The sequence below is a fragment of the Plasmodium malariae genome (assembly GCF_900090045.1).
Source record: "Plasmodium malariae genome assembly, chromosome: 8".
Classification (NCBI taxonomy): Eukaryota; Apicomplexa; class Aconoidasida; order Haemosporida; family Plasmodiidae; genus Plasmodium; species Plasmodium malariae.
In genome coordinates, this window is record NC_041782.1 from 262720 (window position 1) to 274796 (window position 12077).

Here is a 12077-nt window from a genome sequence, read left to right on the forward strand (position 1 = left end):
ATTGGAAATATTATAATGATAATTGTAAAAATAATATATTCCCCAAATTTTATTTCAATCATCATAAATAAAAATTTATATTATTTTTCTATATATAAAATATTATAATTCCTTGGAAAGAATTAAAAAATAAAAAAATAAAAAAATTATATATAGGTACAACGATTTTTATACTATTTTCATTCAAAAAATAGAAAACAGTACATATTTATTTTTAATTTAATGCTAATAGTAATTTTATTAATATAAATAACCACATAATCATTATACTGAATTGCATAAATTATAAGAACAGTTATTTATAATTAAAATACGGGTGAAGTCATGACTTCAATAAAATTACATACGAATTATACTATTATAAATTAATCTTAGCAAACAAACATATTTGTTTTAAGAATCTATTTAATTACAAAAACATATATATAATAAGTCATATTTAATTAAAATGAAACCATACTTTAAAATACAAATTGAAAAACATTTATATAGTGAAATTCATAGAAAAAATAATAACATATTTTTTTATTTTTACCTATAAAGTAATCAAAATAAATGAAGTCCATTTATAGTATATAAACAGTTATGGGTGTGTTTATTAAGTATATGACTAATGATATCATATATATTATTTTATATTTAAGGCTCCATTACAAACAGAGCCACATTTCATATTATTCATAGAATGTTTCTTTGAACTTTATTTTTTGATTTTTTATGGAATTTTTATAGTAATAAACAACCGCTGTTATAAGTATTATAGCTAGTATAAAGAAAGGCACGCAATAAAAGAGAATACTCACTGCTGTTTCAATTCCTACAAAATTCTTCTGACTTAGTCCAAACCATGTTACTATAGGTCCACTTATTGTAATATCACCACCTAAAAAAAGCGAATTAATCCTTCTGGTAACAGTTACAGATAACAGCCCTAATGTACCCAATAATCCATTTTTTTGTCCCCCATATGTGAATGATAAATCTAACATGGGTATCATTAACACAAGCAAGAAAACTAATAAAAGCAAACCAAGTCGCAATTTATATTTTTTATTTTTTAATTTTCTGTAAGATTCATCATTATTCATTCTTATCTTTTTCAAAAAGCACATTTTATCAAGTGCATTTAAAAATTTTCTTTCGAAATCGGAACATGTTCTATGAAATATTTTACTATTACATTTCATAGGTTCCTTATAACCTTTATTATTAATTAATGACGTTTTATATGAATGTTCACTTTTTTTTTTGTTCCTTTTTTCATTATTAATTGTAAAATTTTTTTCATTCGTTTTTTTAAAACAATAAGGTATCTCCTTCTCTGACCTTCCAAAACTGGAATATATTTCATTTTCATAGATTACTAGTGATCGATAATTTCTTGTATATAACATTCTATCAAAATTGTTTCTCTCATCCAAGTATTTGTCAAATATATTCTAAACAAACAAATTAATCATTTGTTACATAAAAAATAAATAATCTCATTCTAAAATAAATAATTAATAAAAAAAAATATTAAAAATATGAATAATAAAATTATAATAAAAAAATTTTATCAATACCATATCACTGTAAAGAAGACATAACCAAGTTAAAATATAAACGTAAAAATTTTAATAAAAAAGAGTAACTTAATTTTTTGTTCCATGTTTAGTTCCTTAATACTGCAATACATAAAATATACTACAAAAATAAAAAACAGTATAATACTTCAGCAATAATAAAAGTTACTTAGTTTATTTTTTTAATTTCCTTTTGTTATTTCTTTATAAAAACATAAAAAAATATATAAAATTATGGTACATGTTTACTTTATACACAAAAAAAAAAAAGAAATTACATTTATAAAGCCATTATAAAATTTTAACAGTAAAATTATTTATAAATAATTAAATTTAATCATATTTATATAATTTAAATTTATTCATATGTGTTCAAAATGCATAAGTTAATTATTTAACTTAGAAGAATTATAAAATGAATTTTTCTATAAATCAAATTCCAAAAAAAAAACTTATGTTTTTTCTTAATATTTAAAATTATTCTTTTTATTTACCATATGTAACCTATAGAATGGAGATATTATACTGTTCTATATATTAGAAGAATAATAATTAATTTCAATTATACTTTCCATTTAATAATTATAAATGTATACCATTATAATTATAAAAATGTTCTTATTATCGCTAAAAAATATTTTCTGTTTTAAAAATATAATAATAGTAATAATAAAAAATAAAAAAAATTTTACAACCTGTTGTAATACATAAACAATATAATATTTTTTAGATGATACTTTAATAAATATATTCTGTTATACTTTATAATTTATCCAGAGAATATAACATACAATTTACTATTTCATATAAAAATGAATACATATTTTACAGGTAAATAAAAAATATCTTTTTTTTTTTATCATAAATTTTGAAAAATGGAATTTTTGATTATGCTTTTTTATACTTTTATTTTTATATAAAATGTTTTTCAACAGTCTAATACAGTTTTTTTTCTCTAAATTATAAATATATTTAGAAAAAATATTAATATGAAAAAAGAAATAAATAATAACGAAGATTAAAATAACATTAATATATTTCATGCTAATTCATCAATTTAATAATATTTTAAATAAAATAAATTTTAAAATAAGAATGATATAAAAGTTATAATACATTCATAAATAGGAAAGAATAACGATAAAATTTACTGAAATATGTGATTTAGTAATTTTTATGTTGACAGTTTTAAAAAAATTATATTAATTTTTATTTATTTTTTTTTACACTTGCATGTGAGGTACAAAATGTACAAATGTATATTAAACAATTAACATAAATAAATAGTATTCTGTTAAAAATATATTTATGAGAAAACATATAACGTGTTTAAATTATTCTGATCTTAACATACAATAACAGAGATACAAATAATTATAAACATGTTATGTGTATAAAATATTATGGTAACTAAGTAACATTATAATATTTCATTTTACATCTAAAATATTAGTCTTTTATGGAAGTAATTAACAAAATATAAAAACGAAAAAACAGTTAAATATATAATACTATTTTTAAATTCCAAAAAAAAATTATAAAAATTAACATAATTATATCTATGTATTTTAAGCGATTTATAGTGTTCTTGCAACATTTTCATAAGCATTGACATAGTTACATCGGTATTTTTATGATAAATTGATCATTTCAATTGTTTGCTTAAAGTAAATATTTCCATATAAAATACACATTAATCCATTTTAAGAATTCATAATAATACATATATATAACTGTTAAAAATATACACTATATATATAAAAAAAACTTACTAAATATTTACATATATAAAGAATTTATCAGTATTATAAAGATTCACTGATTCTGAATATACTTTTAGTCTTCTTTGTTTCTTAGTTATATATATATTTGTCTGAAATACTTTATAAAAAGAAATTATGATGTACAAATAATTTATTGTTCATAATATATTCAGTTTTCTGCATTGTATATAACTATACAGTGTATTAAGAATATGTATATATACATATCAGTCTTGCAATATATTTATTATTCAAATGAATATTCAATAATTTTGAGTTGATATATTGTTGTAAATGCATCATTTATATTAATATATTGTTCTTTTAACGAAAAATGTTAAATGTTTATACATATAATGTATTTCACATTTTTATCTTGAATATTTTTTTCTAAGATATGGTAAAAATATTTTTACAATTACAATATAAAATTTGTTTGTATTTATTCAGTAATACATAATCCTTTTATATTTTTACTGTAAAAATGTTACCCTTCTTTGTCTATAACCTTAGACTTTAATCATTATTATATCCTTATAATAATATATATCTTAAATAAAATAACCTGTTAATAAAATTATATAATTTATATGCGTCTTTTACATTATCATGATTTCCAGATATATATTTTTCTTCATATGCCCTTATTATTCTTATTAATCCATATAATAATTCCCCCTCTAAATACATACATACGTTAACATGCATATAATAAGTTATTTAAAAAGAATATTACATCCTATTTATATTATACATATAATTTATACTTGATCCCCCAAAAAAGAATTATTTGCTCAAACATTTTTTTTATTTATATATATTATTTAATTAATAACCTTTTCATTTATTCTACTCTTTACATAGTTTCTATAGCATTATATATTATACTAAACAAAATTCTTATTTAATGAATCATACATATTAATATGATAATTTATTTTATTCACTTTTATATGTAACATCTATTTGCATTAAAATATTAATCTTTTTTATTATATAAGTTTCGATATATAAAAACATAACTTTTGTAGTTAATTTTAATGAACAGTATATATATGTCCGGGAAATAGAGTATAAACAGTTCATTTCATTAAATGCAAAAAACAGACTTATATATTTAAAAAAAAAAATAAAATAATAGTTTTTTTAATTTTATCAAAAATTAATAATATTAGACCAATAAAAAAGGAAAAATACAAAACCATTTCATATTGTTTAAATATAAATTAACACTTGAATTCTGTAAAAGTATATGATTTGTCCTATTATATATAAAAGTTAACGTACATATATATATGTTTATTCAAATTTATTTTAATACTAAAATGTATCTGTTAACAATAATATATTATTATGATAAAGTCATACATTAAAATAAGAAATGAAAAATATCAAATATTCAAATTCACAAAAAAACTAAAAACATATTATTTAATATTGTGTATCAAAAAAGCCACGAATAATTAGGTTGATTTTTAAAATATAAGAAGTTATGCATATGTTAAAATAAATAAATATACAAAGATATTACGATTATTATTTCATAATAATTACTTTACAGAAATACATATATTGCATACTATTTATTTTACCTTTTCCTAAACTTAATTTTTTTGTATTTTTTGACTTTTTTATGGTAATAAACAACTCCCAATATAAGAGTAATACCTAATAAAAATAAAGGAATGAAATATATTAGATGACCTAATAATCGTCCTAATACGCACTCATTAGCTATTTCCGTTGTTGTGCACACTCCACATGACGTGCTCGATCCCCAAAAATTACCGTGCTTCCAAAACCCCTCTAACTTTTTTAACCATGTAAGAATAGAAGACAAAGTATCATTTTTGGCCCATGATTCTAAATTTCCCTTCGTTAAGCCTAAATAATATAGTAAACTATTACTACCTATAGCTCCCAGTGAAAATTCTGCTATGACTACTGCTATAAAAAACAGTAACAATAATACAGGTAAAGAAAATCTGAATACTAACTTTTTTCCTATTATTTTTTTGTATGTCTTATCATTAAGCGTCCTGTTATTTTTAAGAAAATCTACATAATCTAATTCTTTGAATATTTTCTTTTCCATATGAGAATATTTTTTTGTTTCAAATATACAAGATTTATTTTTCAAATCTTCCTTATGGCCTTTGCTATTTCTTAGTGAATTTTCATATGGCTGTTTCTTTTTCGTTGAGCTCCCTTTTTCACTATAACATATATCATTTTTTTCGTTATTTCCATTATTAGATATATTTTGTTTTAATCCTATAATACTTGAATCCGTATCCTGTTTACATTTTGCTAATAATCGATAAGTCCTCATATGCACATTTCTTCCATATTTGTGCATCTCATCCAAACGTTTGTTAAATATATACTGAAAAAAGGTAATTATATATCATTTAAAAAAATAAATAATTTCATGTAAAATTGTTGTATTTAAAAAAAAACTTAAACGAATATGTACGAATAACGCAAATTTTCCTTAACAAAATTATCATACCACATAATGGCAAAAATAACATATCCTACATAAAAATATAAACGTAAAAATTTTAATAAAAAATTTAATGTTCAATTTTTTCTCCATTTTATAAATCTTGAATGTTGTAATGTATTCAACATAAAAACAATTAACAGTAATATAATATCCTCTTACATATATGATACACTATAATTATTTATATAATATGTTTTTTTTTTAGTATTTTTTTATTAAAAACAAAATAAATTAAATATAAATGTTATGTTTTTTACAACATAGTATATGAAAAGAAACTTTAAACATATACTATGAAATATTTATATAAGTGTTCTTTATAAAAAAATTAACGCATTAGAAGAATGTAATTTGTATACATTGATGCATATTAAAAATATATAAAGTAATTATTTAAATATTAGAGTATTTTTATAATTTGATATTTAATCCATTTTAAAATAAAATATGAATGTAATATATTATTTTTTTATATTTCAAATTATAGACCTTATATAGAATATGGAATGTATAGTATATAGAGAATATATTGTTGTATATATGGAAAAAATAATAATAAATTTTAACAATGAAACTTTATTAATAATTTTTATTTTGTAATAATACAATGGAAAAATATGTTATTGTTATAAAACATTAATAATAATAATAATAATATAATATAATGGTATTTAGGAAAAAAATATTTTGTACACCATTCTATGATATATTAATTATAACATTCTCAATTATTTACAGGATGTAATATATTTAAAATGTAGAATATAGATCGTACTATCAAATGTACAGAACAATATATATTTTTAAGGTAAATAAATTATATTTTTTTTATTTTGGTATAATAATCTGTGAAAATTATAATTTTTAATTAAGCTTTATTCCTGTTATTAGTAATTGCAATATTTTAAAATACGTTGATTAATTTTTTTCCATTTTTTTTTAATTAATATATATTTTTAAAAGAACTGTTAATATAAGAGAGGGAAGTGAATAAAAGTAATAAACAAACATATGTTTTATTATAAAAATGTTTTCTGCAGGTGTTACTTAAAGTGGATTTTACCTTACATATAGAAGTATTAAATATAATTTCATATATATATAGTATGATATTATAATTTTTCGTGCAAATATTGAATATATTATATTAAGTATATCTTTAAAATCTTAGCTTTATAAAAATATTTTTATTAATACCACGTTTTATAAATTCTAATACATTACGTAGTTGTCCATTATATGTATTATATATGAAATTCTTTTTTTTTAAGCTTGAATGTTTTACATGGCGATTATGAATTTCTAAAAATGTTAATTTTTTATATCAATTAAAAATCATGATACCATTCATTTTTTATTTCAAATAAAACATATTAAAAGTTATTAAACATTTTCAACTTAAAGAATTATTCATCAATGCAGAAATTTATATTTTCTATTAATAATTTGTGGTAATTTTGGATAACAATATAATTCATATAAATGTTTTCATATATCATAATTTAATCACGACTTAAATTAATTTAATATTCTTGAAATTACGCCAAACCATAATATATATTAGGAAGAAAGATAGATAATAATTTGATATTTTTACTTAGCGCATTTTTCTGTGTGTTCTAATAATCTATAAACTATATGGCATATATGTAATTCCATGCATTTCTCATTTTTTATTAATTTCACTGATTTTCATTTTTATTTGCAATTTTTTTTAAAATTATTTTTGTTTCCCAATATGTAATAAGATATATTTTTTACATTAAAAGGTCAATGAAACATTTTGGCCATTTTTATGAATTTCAAATTTTCAAGTATACTTATCTTTTTTCTTGTAAACACTTATTTATTTACTTAAATATATTCTAAATATTTAAGAATTATGTCATTTATTATATTATTATTTATTTTAATGTTTGTTTTCTTTTTTGTTTATATTCTCTTATTTATGAATTTATCTCATCTAAAAGTTTATGATATAAAAAAGGTAATATTTAATCTTTGGACGGTTTTATTTCTAGTTAGTAAATTTTATTAATAAAAGTTATATTAATATAATATGTTCAATAATAACTTTGCACTAAATATTCTAGTTATTATAGTAAAATTCATTTAGCTATACGGAATATATATTTCGTGCTTGCGTATTAGTGCATACTACATATAAAAAATAAAGTACTATAAGTAACTGCAAAATTATTAATAATGAAATATGAATATTAATAATGTAATTCATAAAATAATTCATTTCCTATATATGTATAGTCTCTTCATATAGAAATAATGCATAAAATATAAACTAATACCTCATATATAATTAATAAAGGTATATTAAAACAAATGAAAGACATTATAATTTTTCATTATATGCAGATATATATTTGCTGTCTATTTTCTTTTTCTTATTTCATATTTTTCATTCTCTGATATATTTATGTAAATCAAATAAATATATATATATAAATATTTCATGTGTATATGTAGGAAATAAATGAAAATATATTCGATACAAATGAATTAGTAATAATAATAACTCACTTTATATTCAAATAAAAATATACAGTTATACGTTTAAAAAATATTAAGATAATTAAAGCATGATAATACTGCTATACTGTATGTATAATATATAAGATGAAAAATAATAGTATAATTATTGTTACATTAATGTATTTATAAATATACATTAGTTTTATTCATTATTATAGCTATTATATACAGAATAAATATATGAATAATATAAAGAAGTGTAAGTAAAAAATATGATAATATGAATTATTATAATTATTTCTGTATTAATAAAAAATAAAATATATATTATTTATATATCTTCTTAACAACATATATATTCTATATATTATATAAATATTTAACGATTTTAAATTCAAAAGTATATTGTTCGAAACTTGGAATATATAACATGTTTAATCATGTTTTATTTTTAATATTTGGAATTATTTTAGGAACCTAATTATAGATTTTTGCTTCAATATTAATTAACATATCTCATTTGTTTTATTTGGATATTCAAGAAAATAATATTGGACTCATAAAAATCATAACAACTAAAACACCTGATTATATAAAAGATAGGATTTTCCATATGTTAGAATGAGAATAATTGTCACATAAACATTTTAGTTAAATATTATGCAGAATTATATAATTAATAGATTTATAGTTCACAATATTTAGCTTAGGAAATATATATTTTATTAAAGGAAATACGATATATTCATCATAAATTTCTATTCTAATCTATAACAAAATAGAAATTGTTGTAATAGATTATGCTCAAAATAGTATTAACATTAATATCTTATATTAATAAGTGTAAAATATTATTTTCACGATATTTGTATGTTCTAATTATATGCCTACTATTTTATTTTTTATAATCTTTACTGCATATAAAAATATTTATGAAATAACCTTTTCATTCCTTATATAAATATGAAAATAAATCTCTTATTGTGTATTATATGTATATTGCTAATTTCCTGCAGAATTATAACCTATCCTAATTCTTCCGTCTTCTGTGGGTGAAATCACATTTTCAGAAGATCTTTCTAATAATTCACATGATTCCTCTAGAACGATGTTCTTCGTTATTCTTTTTTTTTTATTTCGACAACTGTGAATCCGGGGTCCAATGGGACTAAACTATTATATAAAATAAAAAAGAATGAAAAATGTTATATATATATATAAATAATATTATTTTATTGAAAATTATGTATATTTTTTGTCCTAAATTTTGATAATTTTTAACGATAATTCTTATAATACTTTATACAAAAATAAAATATAATCAGAAAAGTTCCCAGAAGCGTAAAACCCACAAATAAAGCAGTCTTCAGCTCAGGCAGAACAGAACATTTATAGATTGTTGTACTTCTTTTGTACGAATATCTGTCCTCTATATCTTTTTCTAATTGTTTCCAAAGTTCTTCAATTTATTTTTCCAATAATTTTATATTACCTTTGCATTTGGATCCACTAAATATATAATCAATTTTTTCTTTATTTAACCATTCATTCAAAAAACCACAGTACTCAGTATCACTAACACTATAACTTGTGCCAATCATTGTTCTTATTACTTCTATATTTTTATAATTGTGATCAAGCTTACAACCAATCTTATATAAATTTTCATTATCATTCTTTAAAGGATTTAATAATGTAAATGATTTTGATGAATCATGAAGTTCAACATCAGCTTCAAAGTGCATCAAAATTTGATCCTTCTTACTTCCTTCTAATTTCTTAAAAGCAAAAGTAAAAAATCAAAATGAAATAAAAGCACGATAATACAAGTATATTAAAAATTTTAGGAAATTAATACTAAATAACCTATATATTATAATATTCAAATTAGTTAATAAAAATTATTAGGTAAATTAAATGTATAAATGCATACTTACAGCCATCTTTGAAAAATTCTTCTAAATCTGAATACATTAACAATAAGAAATTCTAATATTTCCACATATGGTTGTTCATACATTATGTAAAAAATCTGCCAATATTTACATTTTTTACTTTGACGTCTAAGAAATTATAAAATAAATTTTTTATTAATTATCAACAATGAAATAAATGGACATAACATTTTTAATAATACTTCTTTTAAATAGTGAAGGAATGAATAACCAATTTTATTATAAAAATGTAAGGAAAAATGATATTTATATATTTTTTTGTATTAACTACTTATTCTATATATGTTAAAGAATGAATAGATATTTATAAAAAATTTTAATACAATACTTCTTACAATGAAATTGTATTTTATCTAATAAACTTATTTCATATTTATTTTTTAAATACCATTTATTTATAATAATAAAAATAAGAACAATGTTTTTTGTTATTTAATAATAGTTCATATACAATGAATAACACATAATTATAGTAAATATAAGTGCTTTAATTTATCATTTATTATGACATAATTAAGAAGAACTTATAGAAATCGTATATATATTATATGAATGTACTTATAATAAGAAAAATATAATATAATAACTGAATAAATCTATAATTTTTTTCACTTATCATCATGTATAATTTAAAAAGTTTATTTGTCCAAATTCTTCTATCTCACTAGTATATGCATATTTTAATTGTAAAAGCGATTAGCCGATCAATTTATTATTTAAATCTTTTAATTATTTTATGCATATGTATAAATTATATTCATGAATATAGAGATTAATGTATTATATATGACTTATTAAAGAAAAATTTCATAAAAATAATTAAAAAAATTTATTTCGGATTAATTATATAATTTTAAAATGATAATAACATTAATGTTGTAAAAAACAGAAGAGCCAATAAAACATATTTTATTACATAATATCCAGAAAGAAGTATAAATTTCTTTATCATTATTATTAATCCTATTATCAATTTTTATAGTGATTCAAACATAAAATACATTAAGTTAAATATACTGATATTATATGCATTTATGAAAATTTGTAAATATTAAAATTTTAGATTTCGAATTTAAAATTATAAAAAATTGTGAATATTTTAAAATTTCGTGTTATATTTTTCTATATAAAGATATAGGATAAAATATTATGCGTGACAAAGTATAATTCTTGGTCTCTTCCAAATACATAATATTTTTAATATTACCAAATATGGCTAATAAATATATAAAGCGTTATTTTTATAAGTCTTTTTTATGTTCATAATATCTTCTAATTTTGCCTTCCATGTATACTATTTTTTTATTAAAAATTGAATTTAACCTTTATATAATATTCTCATATATATAGTATATTATATATACTAATATAACATTACTTATACTTTTAGTTAATTGTAAAACCTCAAAGAATACAAAAAAGGTAAAAAACATTAAAATTATAGTGACTATCTATTTTAGTAATGAATAAGACAATTCCTAAAATATAATTTCTTCAAATTGTATTTTAAAGTATTTTTTACTAAAATTCTCCAATTATTTTATTTATGTTCTTTTTTTTAACCAAAAATAATAAATTTTTTTTGATTGTAATTGATTCACTATCGAAAATAAAACATATAATTTTTAAAATAAAATTAAAAAAAAAATATATATATAATCTAAATATCCCTATTTTTCAAAATTCGTACATTTTAAATTAAAATTACGCATATATAAAAAATAAATATATTTATTTTCATTTATATATTTAGACAATGCAAACATTTTTACTAGTTTTTACTTTCTCCGTTATA

At 18.7% G+C, this 12077-nt stretch overlaps 2 protein-coding genes and 1 pseudogene across 2 annotated transcripts, besides 1 other annotated feature; all 3 read right to left on the reverse strand.

Moving 5' to 3' along the window:
- Positions 1–674: 674 nt before the first annotated feature.
- Positions 675–1568, reverse strand: PmUG01_08015300 (Plasmodium exported protein, unknown function; the record flags this gene model as incomplete). The annotated part of the gene is made up of 2 exons (XM_029004317.1): positions 675–1439; positions 1566–1568. 2 exons carry the CDS (start codon positions 1566–1568, stop codon positions 675–677), a joined length of 768 nt encoding a protein of 255 aa, XP_028861018.1.
- A 3348-nt stretch (positions 1569–4916) lies between these two features.
- PmUG01_08015400 (fam-l protein) lies at positions 4917–5927 on the reverse strand (the record flags this gene model as incomplete). Its single annotated transcript, XM_029004318.1, has 2 exons — positions 4917–5714; positions 5841–5927. 2 exons carry the CDS (start codon positions 5925–5927, stop codon positions 4917–4919), a joined length of 885 nt encoding a protein of 294 aa, XP_028861019.1.
- A 3402-nt stretch (positions 5928–9329) lies between these two features.
- Positions 9330–10072, reverse strand: PmUG01_08015500 (annotated as a pseudogene).
- Positions 9330–10072: a sequence feature (PIR protein, pseudogene).
- Positions 10073–12077: the final 2005 nt, after the last annotated feature.